Source organism: Actinia tenebrosa, unplaced genomic scaffold (assembly GCF_029948245.1).
Source record: "Actinia tenebrosa isolate PJP-AT-01 unplaced genomic scaffold, QUT_ActTen_1.0 PGA_scaffold6__47_contigs__length_16458017, whole genome shotgun sequence".
In the NCBI taxonomy this organism is placed as follows: Eukaryota; Metazoa; Cnidaria; class Anthozoa; order Actiniaria; family Actiniidae; genus Actinia; species Actinia tenebrosa.
The window spans coordinates 13,725,748-13,744,680 of NW_028292583.1; the positions used below are offsets into that span (position 1 = coordinate 13,725,748).

The 18,933-nt window shown below is 38.3% G+C and overlaps 1 protein-coding gene across 1 annotated transcript; it reads left to right on the forward strand.

The window, feature by feature from the left end:
- Positions 1-4,416: 4,416 nt before the first annotated feature.
- Positions 4,417-18,371, forward strand: LOC148906139 (polycystin family receptor for egg jelly-like). The gene is given in 11 exon segments (XM_089039407.1): positions 4,417-7,121; positions 7,563-8,148; positions 9,350-9,757; positions 10,037-10,162; positions 10,253-10,417; positions 10,599-10,850; positions 11,055-11,645; positions 11,878-12,108; positions 13,101-14,798; positions 14,938-15,106; positions 15,391-18,371. Coding segments are annotated over 11 exon segments (9,912 nt in total).
- The last annotated feature ends 562 nt before the right edge of the window (positions 18,372-18,933 follow it).

Sequence of the window (18,933 nt, forward strand, 5' to 3'; positions counted from 1 at the left end):
TATTTTGAGAAATCGCTCAAAGTTGATTTTGAGATCCAGAAGGGCTTATGGGCATCCTGTGTCGAATAAGAAAATGTAAGGTTTTCTCGGCGATCGAACGGCTTCGTACGGCTTCGCTTATTTTATACAAACCATTATTTTTTTCTAGCAAAGGCATATACTTTCTCTTGAATTTAGTGTAAAAATAGTTTTGCTAATGCTCGTTTTAAATAAACTACGGAATTTTGTATGGACCCTATTTTGACGTCCCCGAAAATTCGTAATTTTTCTTCATTTTCAATATGCCTAAATGGGTTGTAGTACATGCAGCAGAACTAAAAAAAATACCACTATGCTACAGCTTAACCCTTCTAAAATGACATATTATTGGCGGCCCGCTAAACGTCGTTCACTGCCGAGCCCCAAATGTGTCGGTAGTTTTCACTAATTATATACATTTAGCAAGCTAGTCACCAAGTTAGTTATGACAATGTCCGTCGCGCATGATTTGCTAAGTACAAAAGCACCATGCCAATTATTAAAAAATCTGGTTGTTTGGCTCGTGATTTTAGGACTTTACTCGTGATTCTCCCAACATAGCGCTTGCTCTATTTAACCGCCATAGTTCCTCTATTCACTAATTATTAATAACTTGAACGTAATGAACCCCTTGTCAAGAAACTATTGTCAGCGATCTGGAAGATAATAGCCGACTTAGTTTGTTTCGTTTAATTATTTTTAAATGAATAAGTTAAACAGTTTACGAATAATCAATTTAAAAAGTTTACAGATAGTCCTCGTTTTTTATTGATTATTTCTCTTAAATGAAATTACAGAGAAAAGAAAAAAGAAAGTTTGTCGTTTGACCACAAGTCCTACAATAGTAACACCTTGATGAGATATATAGTTCTACGAAGCGTTATTATTCGCTGATGCGTAGTTCTGCGGTTTCTGATTGACTATATTAATTTGTATAAGATTTGTACTTTAAATAATGCCAATCAGTATTGATTCATAGGGCACAAAAATTATTTAAGATGTTTTCTTGGTCCCAAACGTTTTCAAGATGACTTGTCTTCGCTTGATGGTAAGTAAGATATGTTTGAGTCTGAAAATAAACCGTCTTGATAATATATCGCATTTTATATACGAACTTTCCTTCAAAATTTTTTGTTCCTAAACATCAAATTCAAAATTCTCATGATTTATCTTTGACGCTGTATTTTTACGGCCTTTTCAAATACTTTGTAAAGGACGTCATTACTGTCATATGTGTACAATAACACCAGTTTCTATTCCAGGTTATTGCTCTAAAGTTATTTGTGTCAACACAACTTGCTACAATCGTCTGTCAAGGTATTTGTCTTGATTTATCATTTTTTAAGATAAGCAAAAGCTTCTTTAAATAAGGTTACTGGACATCCCAGGAACTTCAAGGAACCAAAACTTCACTATCAAATGCGTTTCTGGTGAACGGAATTCGAAAGGAATAAATGCTCTGGTTATTGAGTTTATCTGGTCAAAGTCGTTGTTTGCCCTTTAATTTAACTTTACATTTTGTAACGAATATGAAGTTATTTAACATATATGGACATAGAAAAACAGCAAAATAATAATAATAAAATATGAAAAGGAAATTTAGTGAAGTGGATGTCAGGCTATGAAGGGTTCAACCGGTTAGGTGATTATGTAGCAGCGCTCAGCAAGAACACTGAACACCAATTACAGCGGCTGATAATAACAATTCAACATTACTACTGGTAGCCAGAAGAAACAAAGTAAGAAAGTTTCGCTTCATCATAATTGGACACAAACAATAAAGTTAACTGAATAAGTTATTATGACACTAAGACAACCTAATTAGTTTATATCTATGGAGGTGTTTCTGTTTTAATATTATTTTAATGAAGCTGTGTAATTGACACTGTATTAACAGCAAAAAATATGGTTGAGGCTACACATGATTGCAGTTGTTTCGTTAATACCTAACACCGCGATTGTCTATATTATTCATTCTATATTCAATTCATTCAACGTAATGATGGGACATCTCCCCGCTTTATTTTCCAAAGTGTGAACAAGTTGTGGTTTTGTTGCTTTACGTGTCCTCTTGTGTACCGCATCCATGCTCCATTTTCCTAAGTGTGTGCATATTTTTGATTTTGTCGCTATTGTCTATCCCTGGAACTCTTCACCGCTATATTTTTTGCATTTTTGTAAGTATGTACATGTTGTAAGACATGTTGAGATCTAGACTACATGTCGCTGGCACTGACATACACGCACTTGATACATTTTCATAAGTGCATTTAGGGATGTGACATGCAACAAAACCTTTACCAGTTTTTTTTTTTTTTTTTAGTAGCTGTATATTAGATGCTTCTTCCATGGCCTAAGTAGTTTTCCCTTCAAAATTCATTAAATTTTTAATCCCCGTGACTGAGACCTGGAATGATAATTATAAATACAATATTACGATAGTAATAATTTGATTCACAGAATGTGAAGACTACAAAGCCCTTGGTTTACAGAATCACCAGATCAAGGACGAAGATATTACGTCTTCATCGCATCGACAAAATCACCCAGCATACCATGCGCGCGTCAGCCATGATTATAGCTGGTGTGCGGAAACACGTGACAAGTATCAATGGCTTCAGGTTGATCTGCACCAAACAAGAGAACTACTTTTCATGGCCACTCAAGGGAATGGTGGAAATGCTTGGGTTAAGACGTTTTACGTTGAGTTTAGTATGGACAACATTACTTGGTATTGCTATGGGAACGAGGTTGAAGCATTCTTGGTAAGAGCACTTGATCGAAATTGGGCGCACGTCTAAATGACTTCATTTTCTAGGACCCGTGAAGATCTGGGACCGAAACTATTGAATGCTGCGGGGAGACTATCCTTTACGTCGATCGCCCAATTTTATCAAATAATAAAATACGGAAGTTCATTGGATAATTTTTTATGATTTCTAAGTCACATGGTTTTCCAGACAGAATCTTAAGATAGATTAGTAATGAACTTCCTGCAGCACACAATTATGAGGGACAGGCATAAAGTCTTTGCCAAATTGTGTTTCATAAATTAGGCCCAAAATTCTATGCGGCACAAAGTCGTCAGCAGTCCTCCCGGCTTGTTATAGAGAAGCCAATCAGTATCGACGAAATACTTTTTTCAAAATCGCACAAAACCAAATGCGACAGTAGTTTTAAGATATGACTGTTGTTTTCTATCTTGTATGTTGCAGATTGAAGGAAACAGTGATGGTAACATTCTTAGAATTAGCAACTTTATTCCAGCCATTCGTACAAGGTATATTCGTATCAACCCTTATTCCTGGGAAAACGACATTTGCTTACGATTGGAACTTTACGGATGCGCCAACAACGGAAACGACACAGGTATAGAAAATTATAATCCACTTTATGATTTAAAGGAATCTGTCGTGCAATTATTTTTATGATTCTTATGATCGACTTTGTTTGGTCTTTTCTTTTCTGCGAATGTCTTTGATGTTGGGACCCGTACATTGGATTACGCTAAATACAGAATTGAAACAGTTGTTATCCCAAAAGGAACATACGGACGCCTATAAGTTTGACTATTTATGTTAACAGTTGATTGCGGACATTAAGGGCGGGACGTCCAGGTCAATTGACTACGACTTCCTTCTTATCCTTGATGGATCATCGTCTTATGTTATTGATTACAGCACGTCCAGGCTGGAGCAAAGAGAAGTCTTGTGGAATCAAGAGAATATTCACGACAAAGCCTCCACCGACTACTACACCGACTACACCCCTAAGTAAGTTAAATGGTAACCTCAATAGATTAAGTTTAAAATATTCCCAATATTTGTATTAACAATATATTTGTATGCTTTCTTAAAGTCATTCCTATATCTGAGCTGCGGATAAGATCATCAAAGTACGCAAAGGTAAACCAATTCATCTTTTTCAACCTGTATCCCCACTTTGGCACATCACCAACCTACAAGTGGAACATGGGCACCGGAGATGTCATCGTAACCAACAAGAGATTCCAACAGTTTAGGTACAATTCTCCTGGTGTATACGAGATTCAGCTTATTGCACTTAATGCAGTAAGCAACAAGACTGCACATACTACTATCATTATACGGTATCCTATTGCTGGTTTATCATTTGTTGGTGATATCAATGCGGCTCTTCCTGGTCATCCTATCAACTTTTCCTGGCAAATTTCTCAAGGTAATTTAATCAATAAATTTATGCCGAAGGCTTGGCGTTTTGTGCGCGGCCGTAAAAAATTGGAAAGTGTGTAAATTAAGGACGCTTCCATCTTTACTTTCTTTCTCTCTCTTCCTCTCGAAAACGAGAGCAGAACGAATCGTACGGTCTGCCAACGCTGTAGCACTTGCAGCAAGGCCATTTTCTTAATTACTTTAAGTGATGCATTCCAACCGAAAAACAAGCTTATGGAAAGCTCAATTTGCATTTGTAGGTACCAATGTTACATTCACAATCGACCCTGACGATGGATCTAGACCAGAAACAATGTTTGTGGTAGGAGCTGGAAAGTACCATCATACCCATAAATACCTTAAGACCAGATACTACAAGCCAAACACCAAAGCAGCGAACCAAGTAAGCCCTGATATCTCAGTGCGGGGCGAGGTTTATGTAGAATTACCAATTACAAATATTACAACAAATATTCTATTACCAAGAGGAAAGTCAAGAAATATTACCTCACGATATTACATTTGTGTGGGTGACGTAATTAAAATATATGCACGAGCTTTGGTGGATGGATACGCAATTTGTTCGTACCACTTTAATGACTCTTCTGGTTTTGTTTCATTACCAACGCATCGATATACTCGTTATGGGATATTTTTACCTTTTGTTGTCTGTAATAACCATGTCAGTGTCTTGACTAAATCATTAGATGTGACGCTAATAGCACAACAACCAGAAAAGATTGAAGGACTTGATATTGAAAGCCACCCAACGATATTTGAGAGTCCTGTGTCATTCGTACTCAAAATGTCTACAGGAAACTGTTTTTTGTGCAAATGGGACTTTGGCGATGGAGTAACCATGGAAACAGACTTTTCAGACCTTGGGTCTGAGGTAACTCACAACTTCACGCAAGAAGGGGAATATAGTGTGATTATTGACTGCAGCAACATCATTAGAAGGTCTTATGTGCAGCATACAACATACGTACACACACCAATCGAAGGACTTGAGATTATAAATTATGCTGGCTATTATGTTGCGTCTTACTCCAATCTTTCCTTTAGTATTATACTGCATAAAGGATCTTTTGTCAAATATGACGTCGACTTTGAAGATGATGAACATTATGTTGCATTTTTGAAGGATAAATTGGCCACAAAACAACCGTACTTCATTAAACATTCTTTTACAAGGCCTGGTATTCGTAGAGTATGTGTTAAGGCGAGCAATGCTTTAGGCTCCACACTATCCTGTTTAAATCACAGTATACTTGTCCAAAATCCTTTGAGAGGAGTTTCGATATCATCCAACAGCCCAGTAAGATTGTCAAGTGGTATCATTAATTACACAATAAGTATTCAAAGCAATTTCCTACCACCAAGCAACGCCACTTGCTCTTGGAATTTTGGAGATGAGACGACAAGAAAACTACGACTTGTTTTCGATATGAACTCAACGTTTAAGCTCTCACATCATTTTAGAAAAAACGGAAAGTACTTGACAAAGGTGAACTGCTCAAATGAAGTTAGCCAAGTGAATCTTACTAAGGAAGTTTATATTCATGAGATACTGGATGTTATTCTGACTGTTGGGAGCAACACATCAGAAGTGCTCTGCACTAGCGTTCGTAATAAGACATCAAAATGTTTTCTTCCTTTGGGAGTTGACTTCATATTTAAAGTAACATCTCAGGAACTTGATCTTCGTTACGTGTGGGATCTTGCGCATCTTAACGTAATTACCTATCAGCCTGTTCTGAAACATCGATTCAATATCACGGGTACCTTCAAACTCTATGTTAGCATCGAAAATATCTTAGAAATCCTCACGGCCGTTTTACTAGTAGAAGTAGAAGAAAAGCTTATTGCTACTAGCTTTAGCTCTGATAACATCACACTGCTAAGAAGTCCAACTACTTTTAAAATTCAGCTGGAAGAGTTCGGTACAGATGCCTGTTACCTACTGGACTTTGGTGACGGCAGAAAGAATATCATTGGGCAAGATATCTGTAAAGGGTTATCTGATAAATATAATATAAATTGGATTGAGACAAGAAATATTAGCATTGTTTATGAATATTATTATTCAAAGGAAGGAGAATTTGTAGCCTCTTTACTTGGATTCAACAGGGTATCTTCTGTTAGGATGACAACACCTGTTATCGTCAAAAAACCAGTTTGCAAGGTTTTGTACCTAAATATAACATGTGAAAACAGTACTGTGTCAGTTGCTGCGGGCAACACATTTAACTATACTAAAGCAACTGGATTTGCCTTTTATTTCTTCCATGAAACGCTATGCCCACTTGCTGAAAATATTCATCTGCAATGGAACGTATGGAAAATGGGGTCCTTAGATGGATTAGAAACAAAAGTCAATCTTGGTTCGCTCAAAACGACCGCAATTGTCCTCGATGTTGGGGCGCGTACATTAGACTACGGTAAATACAGGATGGAAGCAGTTGTTAGTCCACAGGGAAAAGATATAAGAGAGTTCTACTCAGGAACAGAATTCTCCAATTCTATTTTTGTTAACATTATACCTTCAGTTATGATTGCGGTCATTAAGGGCGGGATATCCAGGTCAATTGGTTACGACTCCCTTCTCATCCTTGATGGATCATCGTCTCATGATCCAGATGTAGGAATCAACCAGCCTGATAAAGACCTTCTTTTCCACTGGTACTGCAGTATCGCAGACAAAACAACTCTTTCAGTTTCATCTCCAGGTTGTTTCAGTTCTAACCAAAGTGTGCCATTCTCTAGAAGCAAGGTTGTTTCCATGCCAACGACTAATTTAACAATCAATGTAAAATATCACTTCAAGTTGGTGATTGTTAAACGGGGTCGTGTGGCATCATATGAGCAGTCTGTACTGGTTAAAGTGGGCACGCCACCTTTGATGGAAATAAGGCAAGTAATCCTTACCCTCATTTTGGCTCTAGCGACTATTCAAGAATCACGTGTTTCAATTTGCATCAAAGAAAGCGCGCGAAATTGTCCCCTTCATAGTTCAATGCGCCATATTGAAAGTTAGCCGTACCTTTGCATCGAAGAGAGACGAACGGTTAGCTTGCAATGATAGAGACACGTGAATATTTGTTCAAGGTGTTAAAAAAGGTCTCTATCATTGCAAGTTCACCGTTCATCTCTCTTCGATGCAAAGGCACGGCCACCTTTCATCCATCCAGTGAACTGACAAGGGCACAGCAACCAAATTTAATGAGCTATTACTATGGGAGAGACTCTTTTTTATCTTCTAAGATCAGCCAATAAAAGGCGAGAATCAAAATTTTTTAGCACGAAAAAAGCTTGACCAGGATTTAAAATAATGATGGCATTTTTTTGCTTCAGGTATAAAGAGGGTTTCTCAGGTCGCATAGTCTCGACTTCAGAACTGGTTATTATCAGCACGTGTAAAGACTGTTTACCAAGTAGCAAGATCTACTACGAATGGCAGATAAACATAAAGAAATCAGATAACGAATGGACAGAGATCATATTACCCGATGCGTATACAAATACGGGAACCGACAAGCCTAATCTTGTGGTTCGTCCCGGTTTTTTCACTCCTGGTGCAAAGTATCTCTTTAGATTGTACTCCTGGAGACTCGGTGGAAAACAAGGTGTGGTCGAGTTTATCGCGGATACAAACGCAAACCCTACAAATGGCACATGCGCAGTTCAACCTTTTATAGGAGAAGCAATGTCGACCTTGTTTAAGATTAGTTGTGATGGATGGAACGATACTGATCTGCCATTAAGTTATCGCTTCGTGTACAGAATTGACGAGAACACGAATATTATTTATTCTGGATCGCAACCGCAGACCTCATGTCAACTCCCAATGGGAAGTACTTATGCTAACTACACTTTGATGGTTATAGCAGAAGTTATAGACTCTCTTGGTGCAGTCACTCGAAATACTTTAAGTGTAAAGGTGGGTGAAATATATATAGGATATTACACAGGGACGCTAAATACGAAATTCAAGTTTTGGTAGAATATTTTCAGTTACCAGTGAGCGCAGAGAATTAATAGGTCGCAAGCATTCCCAAGAGAGGCAAGGACGTAACCCTGGCAGCCATCTTGGTGCGGTTAACAATTTAATGGCTCCAATATGGCCGCGGTGACGTAACGTGCAATCGATGAACAAGAGAATAAATTTTCGTCGGCCAAGTAATATTCTGAATTATAACCTTTGCTCAAATTTTTTAACTACAGAATACTTGACAACTATTTTCTGTGCTTTTTATGGCAAATTACATAAAATATAAAGAAAAACCAATGCAATGGTATCTTATAACACAAACTATAACGAATACTAAGAAGACCTAAATATCCTGATATTCACTAAATCTCTTGTATGAATGGATATGACTCACGGTATTATGCGGTTAACTTGGTTTCTTGCTGTTTTGTTGATGAGTTGTTTTAGTCCTGATTGCATGGGCTTCGGACTTGTTTTAAATGAGTGTCATCTTCTCCATGTTCTGAAATTTAGATTTCAACGATCGACCCTGAAAGACATGACAATATGAATGCATAAATATAATTAAAAGTATGCTAATTTAGAATCGCACGATCTTTTGTCACAAATATAAAATTCCAGCCTGCGACCTTGACAATACTCGCATGAGGGTGTTCGCGTGAGGGTGTTTGAACAAGGCAGGAAGAAAGAAAGGGACGCTAAGAAAGAAACGAGTTAAGATCGCATATTTTATTTTGATACCTATCCTTGCTCAGAAATATAATCCCCTCTTTTTTTCAACCCTTACACATTTTTAATGCAGCAAAATGAAATTAAAAAGTTTTGGAAAACTATTACAAATTCATTGAACATAGAAGCTGGTACGCCAATATTACATGGGAGGCATGTCAATTAAATGTATCTAGTGTTAGGGCTTGTGGAATGTTCATTATTTGTTGCACTGACAGAAACCTGGGGCTTTTAACACATGTTTCATATCAGCTGTGTATCTCAAATGAATACATCAGAGATCCTAATTATTCTATTTCCCAGAATAACTTTCGGCATCAGCTTCGATGTTTTGAGCCCAACAATAATTTTGCAATTGAGTGTGTCTGGTTCCAGTAACTGGCTCCATAATGATAATATAACTACCTTTTTCGTCTCACAGGTAACCAAACCAGTGACAATCAACTACAGTTCTTTACTTTCAAGTGTTAGTGCCATCGGCGCTGGAAGTACAGACCAACAACTTGATGTCAAAAAAATGCTGGGGCAAATGACAAACATCGGTAGCTTTCTCAATACCCTGGCAGACGATGATGCAGTGATTGGTATGAATAGCAGTGAAGAGGAACGCATTGCTAGTGACAGTGATGGGCTCGATAAGGCAGATAAGGGAACCAATAGTACGATAAGTTACAATGGAACGAATAGTGGTGATGATAGTAGAAACAAAGACCGTAATAGTAATGATGAAGGGGCTAACAATGGAAAAGCGAGCACCCTTGAAACTACGAGAAACAAAAGAGAGGAACAGGAGAAAAAGCGAGAAGAAGAAAAGAAAAAGAGAATTCAGGTATAATTAGTCATCAAATGGCCTTTTGCTACTCCCTGGCTTCATTCTCATTTCAAATGCTTAAAAAACAGTTAGGTATGTGCGTTATATGCTAAGAAATAAATAATACTCAAGAAAATGCCATGTGGTCTGTAGTAGGGAAGCATTACTCCAAGAGTAAACAGAAGTTTACAAAAAAAAACAATACTAAAGGGAATGACAGGTGGTCTGAGATGAGGAAACATTTATTTCCGAAATAAAACAGATAAACAAAGCATACTTTTCTTTCCTTATTCTTAGATGCGTGAGACGATTCTAGTCCAGGTGTCGACTGTTCCACTGACATCATTAAACAGCCTTGTTTTGACAAGTAATGCTTTAAACACGCTAACAAGAAAACCAGACGAGATATCTAGCACAGCACAGGTTAGCAACATATGCTCTTATTGTACCCTAGCGTTCTGATTGGCTTAATTCAAATATTTATTTAATCATCTAACTTTATCGATTTTCCAGCAAGCTGCTTTCGACTTCCTACCAACAGTCAGCAGTTTTCTATTAGAGACAGCAAGGAAGGAGCAGTCTGCAGATAAAGTGGAGAAGATTGGCAAAACAGTGTTAGAAAGCTTATCGAATGTACTCCATGCAAAGCAGAATGGTCTCCATGAAAGTAAACGACAAGTAAGCAAATAGACATTTTATCTCGAACAAAATGCTTTTTCCGTCGAAATGCACATTTTGATTATATCGTTCGTGTTATAATCATTAATGTTGAAGAAGAAAAAAAGAAAGAAAAAAATTCAAATCCCTAGTGAAACATTGCAATTTTTTTGAAATGCTAACATTGCATTTGATTTTTTAGGAAGAGTTTGGCAACACAACAAAAAATGTTGTACAGATTATAGATGACATTGCCTCTTCAGTGGCTTTCCACAAGGTGATAGGTGAACGCCCAACATTGTATAGAACCAGTTTCTTCACATTGTTTGTATTAAGATGTGACGTTATGGCACTAAATAACATGCTCTTCAACACTTCATTTGGTACCATAAGAATGCCTGGGGAGATGAATCAAGCTATACAGAAGTACTTGACGAAGATCGTTGATATTAACGTAAGTAATGTTCGAAATTCCGATAAGAATTCATAGAAATGAAATATATTTTTAAACGAATTGGTTTACTGGTTTGCTATGGTGAGGGATGCTTTTGTGTATTCCTTTTTCCGAAGTATCCGAAGTCTAGTCTCCTGCGAAGTGAAATATTATGTTATACATTTTTTAATTTGAATGTTTGTCATCAGTTTCCTTGTCTTTCAGATTGTGGAGTTTCCTAAGAATATCTTCATCCAATCAAATGGCGCTCAAAACATCAACTCACCGGTAGTCAGCCTGGAGCTCAAAGACAACATGGGACACAGCATTCCAGTTCAAGGCCTTAAAAACGAAGTTACGATAACCATACGATACGACACGGTATCTCCTCTAGACCAGGCCCATAAATTGACACTCACAGGCAATAGTCATCCGCCTGTACATGTTTTTCACCGTACACGAAACGACACCTCTATTTCTATACACATGACAGCTTATAAACAAAGACCAGGGGTTTCTATAATCTTCGTAGTCTACCTTGGTGATCGTACTCTCTTTAGTTCCCCTCTTGTCAACCTTACAGCCAGCTCTGACCGCATGAGTGATGTCCTTACAGTTTACAGAGGCTTCGTCGCAAAGGAAAGCTTGAACTTTAGTGGTGAATATTCAGTTATTATACGAACTGTTGTGCCAGAGATGTATCAGAGCAGCTGGTCAGCGGGTAATATGAGTATGACATACTCATTAGAGGTCCATGAATCGTCCTGTTATTACTGGGATGACGTTGTAGAAGAATGGATGACAAATGGATGCCGGGTAAGTTTGGGTTCCTGCTGACAGTTTAACTCGTTGTAATATCAGCGCGCAGTCAGCGCGCAATCGCATTTGATTGGCCACTTTTTTTTGAAATCCCTGGTAGTAAAGAATTTATATGAATGAAACTTGCACGAAATATAAGGTAAGAAGAGGGTTCAACATAGCAATGCGCACTGAAAAACTTGTTGTTTAATCATTCAATAATTGAATCCGGATCCATGTTTTTGTAAAGGTTGGAGAAGCAACAACGTCAAATGCTGTTGAATGCCTTTGCAACCACCTTACAGCCTTTGGTACTGGGCTATCCAGACTACCAATCAGAGTATCATACATCGGCAATATTCTCTCATTTAGCAAATCAAGGATTATACCAATAGTATTCACAATGGTTATCGTCTTCTTTGGTGTTTATGTATTGATACTGGTATGGGCTCGCAGAGAGGACCTTAGAGATGATAAACGGGTATGTATGATTTACTGCCGATCAAAGTATATTAGCGTAAATTTTGATATAATTAATCCATAGAAAACATTAGAAAACCTGTAAGGAAATGATTTGCGGATCAAATCTTTGTGTACGATTCCACACTTCATATTGATAATTTTTTTAAACGTCTCTTCGAAGAAAATGTTTTGCCATTTTTCAGAACAAAAAAAGAAAAAGAAAAGAAAATAAGACGATTCTCTGCATACGGGGATTTAACCACATTTTTGGGGTAGAAAAAAACACTACTTTCGATAAATACTAAGTCATCGTCTTCAAGCCAAGCTAGTTCGTTTGAAATAAAAACCAGGTACAAATGTACCTGGTAATTTTTCAAACATGGCGGCTGTGACGTCATAAGTCCCTTTGTGCGCAGCTTCAGTTGAAAAGTTTCCATATTTTTATTCTACCATTTTCATGTTGAAGCTAAATTACATGCATTAGATTTTCTTCTTCTAATTTGAAGTCTGCAAATCATAAGACCTACCTTTACTGGATTGATCTTTTCATTACGGAAGATCCCACATGGAAAGTACTGGCCAATTACCCCAAGTCATCTGCGACACAATCGCCATATTGGGTTTGCTGGTCATAGCAAGGGGTTAATCATATACGGTCTAGGGGCCGACTAACCTCTCCCTTAGGCTTCGGCCGAGCTTCCTGACCAGGCTGTAAGTCCCCCCGGGGATAGCGGTGTTGGGGTCGAAATCTCTGGCATAGCCGTAAATGCTTTGCGCTGCCATACGACGCTTCAGCATTCGGGTCTGGGAGTATGGTCTTCGGTTATTTATTTATTTTAATAAAAAAAATTGAGAAATCAGTCTTCTGAAAATGAACTTGAACTATATCAACGATCATTTTTAAAGGACAACCGTGATATGCATGCAATGATTTCCCTGATCAAAATTGCATCAAGAATTATGGTAGGTAAGGTATTGCAAGCCAAATAAAAGCATTCTGTCTCTATTTAGGCTGAAACATTTTCATTGGAAGACAACCGTTCCACAGATGTTGGTCAATACGAGGTGATCCTGAACACAGGTCTTTCCAAAGATGCTGGAACTACAGCCAAAGTTTCCTGTATTCTGACTGGGTATATCAACACAACAGCAACACGTTTCCTTAGTGATCCCTCTCGTGTGCGCTTCAAGAGAGGAGCCCAAGATTCGTTTCTTCTGACAACTTCAAATCATCTTGGAAAGCTTAAGGAGATCAAGGTTTAGCATGACGACTCTGGGGCGAGTCCATCTTGGTTTCTTAGTTCTGTTACTGTTCATGATCTTACTAATGGGGAAACCTACCGGTTTATGTGTAATCGCTGGCTGGCTATTGAGTATGATGACGGGCAAATCGAGCGAACTCTTTATCTTTCTACAAAAAAAGAACTCAACACTTTTCGAAATCTTTTCTACAAAAACATAAAATCCTGTTTGATGGAATACCATCTTTGGTTATCTGTGTTCTTTAGGCCCGCAAAGAGTAACTTTACCCGTACTCAGCGAATAACATGCTGCTTGGCTTTGGTATACACAGTCATTGTCGTAGTCTCAGTGTTTTATGCGTTTACAGAAAACAGCTTTAATAAGAGAATTATAATCTTCGATTCACCCGTAGCCCGTCTGTCTGTTTACGAAATCGTCGTTGGTATTGTCATTAGTTTATGTGTGATACCAATCACAGTGATTTTTACGATCATGTTTCAAAGCATTGAACAAAAGCCTAACAAACTCGTAGAAATTTCGCGGCATCTAGAACCAGATGAAGAAATTTTACCTGAATTTTATTTCAAGCTGCAAACCAAGGAGCGAGAAGAAGAAGACGAATTTGAAGATATCGTAAAGTGGCTTGAAAACAGTGGCAAGCATAATGAGCTGAACGATGATGCTAGTTATCATTCAAACGAACTTGGTGAACTAAATATAGGTTTCAGCGAGAGTGTCTTAGAATTTCCTTGTGAAGAAGAAACGTTAGAGACTTCTAAAAACGAAGAAGGCAGTACCACCACGAATGCAACTAAGCAACAAAGAAATAAAGTAAAATATACAGAAACGAAACTTAGACGTAAATCAAATAAAGTCAAGTCCACAAAGCTGGAAAAATATATCACGAAGAACACTAAAAAGCAACAAAAGCATAAGCTTCCTTACAAATGTGTATGGATAGCATGGCTTGTGCTAGGACTGGTTGTCTTCTCTACGGCATTTTTCGCAGTTGTTATTGGTGTACAACTCAAGTACGAGCTAACGGAGATACTGTTGTGGACTGTAGCGGTTGCGCTTCTTCAAGACATTTTTATTAATGAAGGGGTTAAAGTGCTTCTTTTGTCTTTGTACATGACAATAAAAAATAAAGATGAAAATGAACATCCCAAAGACATCCCTTTAAATGTATTGAATGACGAGGACGACGGCGCACAACAGACAGAGAAGCCTCTCAAACGATGTTTAACACCAAGGCAGTCAGCTTATGATAAAAAGAGACTAGAGAAAAGAATGAACAGAAGGAAAAAAGAGGTCAAGTTAATGTGGATTCTGAAAGAGTTGGCGGTTTATTTGTTGTTCCTTGGATGTCTAGCGGTGGTTGGTTTTGGCCAACGAGATTCTAACACCTTCCACATTGTTAAAGGTCTAAAACAAGTTTTTGAGGGAAGATGTTCAAATATTTCAAAGGTAATGAAAAGAGGACTACAAACCAAACAAACCAGACAAAAGACAGAGAAATAACAAACGAAACAAAGCGACAGACAGACAGATCGTAAAGAGAGAAACTCCCCATATATAGCTTAAGAATTTTTTTGTTTTGTTTTAGGCCAAATGGATTGATGGATACTGGGAGAGCTTTAACAATACGATCCTAGCTGGCCTTTCCTCGTCCAAAGGACACCATTACAATTGCAGGTCTTCAGAAGACTTAATGGTCGATTGTACCACTAATGTTCTTGGGGTTGCAAGAATAAGGCAACTGAGGATTAAACGAGGTATATCAAAGGAACCCTCCTGCATCCCTACAAAATAGAATGGAACCTCTATAAAGCGACCATCTATTATGCGACCAACTTCTCTTAGTGGCCAGATGTCAAAGTCCCAAAGACGTATTTTGCACTTCTTTTAAGCAGCCCACCTCTATAAAGTGGCCACTTGACGATTCCCGACGGTGATAGAGTAACTGACTAGCTAGAGGTTCTACCTGTAACTTGAAATCCGGCTGGACTAAATGTCATATACAATGCTTATACTAATATAAAATCATTTTTCTTTACAGGAAGCTGTTCAGTAGCAGAAATCACGAGATCAATAATAAATACCTGCAACGGAGAATATACTATATTTGACGAAGATAAGGGGCGATACGGTCCAGGATGGATATCAATTAAAAACGATCAGGGTACCAACATGTCGGGCTACTTTGAACCTTGGGTGTACAGAACAGCCAGTGAGCTTAGTAGCTTTCCATATATTGGTCAAATCAAAACATACACTGGGGGAGGTTTTGCAGTTGAATTCAATTCATCCTCCATAGAATTAATAAACGAACTTAGAGAACATTTTTGGATAGACGAATTAACACGAGCAGTATTTGTTGAGGTCAGTCTGTACAACGTCCCAACCAATCTATTTGTTTCTGTTTCTCTTGTGAGTGAGTTCATGCCAACAAATGGGATGGTGAAAGTTGATGATATGAAGGTAGCCCAACTAAATCGGCCACAGGATGAAATGTACCTAGCTGTCCTTGGCTGTCAGATAATAACTATGGTATTCTTAGTAACCTTTATTTATAAAGAAGTCAAGAAGCTTTACAGGCTAAGGAGACAGTACTTTCAAGATCCCTGGAACTGGATTGAAATGACGATACTTGTCTCGATTGGGATGTCTGTGGTGGTTTTGATTTTAAGAGACATGGAAAAGGCAGTAGCATTTGATAGCTTAAAGCCAACTGATAATACGCAGGCTGCAAAGTTTATAAACCTTTCTTCAGCTACTACATTGGAAGAACTTTTAACCTGTACTTTTGGAATCCTGATATTCTTCTGTAATCTTAAGCTCCTTAAGCTGATGAAATTCAGCCGTCGAGTTGTGATTTTTTCCAAAAGTTTATCAATCGCTGCTCCTTCTCTGCTTTCGTTTTTAGTTGTTTTTCTGGTATTTTTCATTGGCTTTTCCAGCCTGTATTACCTGACAATTGGCCCATATGCTACAAACTATCGCTCGTTTATCGATACCTTAGAAACCATGCTGTCAACCTTGCTAGGTGGCTTTGACTTTGACATCATGGTACGGCAGCTTACCATCATTGGACCAGTCTTTTTTTCACTGTTCATGATATTTGTCGTGATGATTATGATGAATATTTTTCTGGCAATAATCATCGATAGCATCGGTGAGGCTCACAAAGGCGTGTCTTTAGAAGACGAAAATATCCAACTCTTTGCCTTTGGAATTCGAAAACTGAAGGAAAAGCTTAGCCTCAAAAAGGACGACGTTTTGTCATTGGATAACCAAGGCTTTGAAGAAGAAAATGACTCTGTACCTGTGGTTAACAATCCAAGCTCCTTATCTGAGGGATCTGTAAAGCCATTTGATGCTCCTAATGAGAAAAAAGTAGAAGTCCCATTGATTCAAATTGAATGCACGACTGTCGATGTAAGCAATGTTGGTGACCTCGAAAGAAAGGTGCATTCCGTTGAGACGTCTCCTTCACTTGTCCAAAACGAACCAACAACCAACAGCTTAAAAATGACGGCAAGTGTACCGTGTTCGAAGCAAGAATATCTTATCAAGACAGACCATTCTTCCTCTAAGGACAAAAACAAACAACAATCGTCTGGGCAGGGAAATAAACTCAAAATCCTTGCAAACAAAACAGTGCCTAAGTCGGATGGGAAAAGCTGCGAGAAAACAGTGGAAACAGTTTGGGCAGAAAAGATATCAACTGCTAGTCTTCTCGAAAAGCCTCAAAGGTCAAATAGTTTTCATTTAACAAGGTACACAAATAATTTAGATTTTGAACCTGCTGCTTCGATTATTTCACAAACAAATACTGAGAAACCAAAAGAATCTCAATCGGGCTTGACACATCAAAGTCAAAACAATGATGACAGCGAGAAAGATAAGGCTTCCAGCAGTCCAAAGCTAGCAAGACTGGTTGCCTCCTTGATTGGTGGTAACCTTCTTAGAAGGCAACGTTCTACAACAAATTCTCCTAAGTTAACAAGTGGCGATGATCAGCACAGCGGTCTTTCCGTATCAGAGCATGCCTTACGCTGGCGGCGGCGCACCTGTGATAAGAGTTCTTCAGTAGAACATTCTGGAACAGATTATTTCACCTCAGGTTATACTACACCAGCTAATTATAATAATCAATACGGTGGTCTTTCCGTATCAAATCATGCCCTACGGTGGCGACGACAGTCCTGTGATAACAGTTCGACAGGAGCCCATTCTGGATCAAATACTCCCAATTCAGCAACTCTTAACGACCACAGCAGTACCTCAAGATCCTCATTAGTAGTATGTACTACAGCTGCAATTAGAGCTCAGTCGTCAGCTACAGATCTACGATTTGGATTGCTAAACTCTAACACAAGGACTAAATCGAATACATGTCTAAAAACGTGCTTCTCTAACAACAGCTATGCCGTAGATCGTTCGTTGTCTAGTAATTCTCAGTTATCAACCGGTAATGCTAGAACAATACTTGGCTTGTTACCATCGCAACGTGACGGCCACTTTCATGGGAGTTCAGCCCCAAACAGCCCACTTTTGTCGAAACGAGAATATGCATCAAATTTAGGTTTACCCACTAGTGTAGTTCCCTATGGAAGGCACTCTGCACCAAACAGTCCTCACGTAAGGCGGAGTAACAACATCTGTTTACCCGTCTTAGCCTCGCCATCGCTTACGGTGCCAAACAGCCCAAAGTTAACAAGACACGGTGCCATTGATGATTTTGGCTCATCAACAGGACATCATCCTTTCAGAGACTGGAGCAAAGACAGTAGCGATATTGACGAGAAAAACGAGGAGAGAAAAGAAGATCAGTGCAATGATGAGAGTCTTGTTGTGTATACATCGAGTGGTGACGAGCAAGACAAGAACTATGAATATATAGCGATAAAACTTGAAGAAATGATGACACTTCTTGGAGACGTTTGTTTAGATGAGCATATAGCTGATAGAGTGATGGAGCAACTCTTCAAAATACGGATAAAAACTAGTTTCATTTTTCAAAATTTGAAAACATGAAGCAATTCTCTTGGTATGAAAGAAGAAGCGCTAAAATTATCATGTTACTCTTTTTTTATTAACTCAGCTCTTTTTGATGACTCTATTCATGTCATTTATCGCTCGTAGCTAATCAGTCTATCTTTTATCTCGATTGGGTGCAGTCAATCATTTGAGTCAGTTAGAAATTTAAAAAAGCTGCAGTCGCAACGGCCAGCAAAAGATAAATAATGTTAACCGTTTAACAAATAAAGGCCTGGAACCTATTCCAGATTTTTTTCATCTATTACAATCTTAATTTTCTCTCTCTCTCTCTCTCTCTCTCTCTCTCTCTCTCTCTCTCTCTCTCTCTCTCTTTCTCTCCTGATTGCACAACGCAAAGATAACTTTAAAAAAAAATTTACGATAACGCAAGGAAACATAAAACAAAGAATCCTGTGGGCACCCTTCTAAACCGCAATTGCACCATTACTGGGATCCTATTATTGCCGATCATTAATTAGCTTAGAACTTTGCACAAACAATCCTTTATGCTATAGCGCTTTTAAGTTTCTAATGGTACCTGGAGTGCTAATTGGCTGGA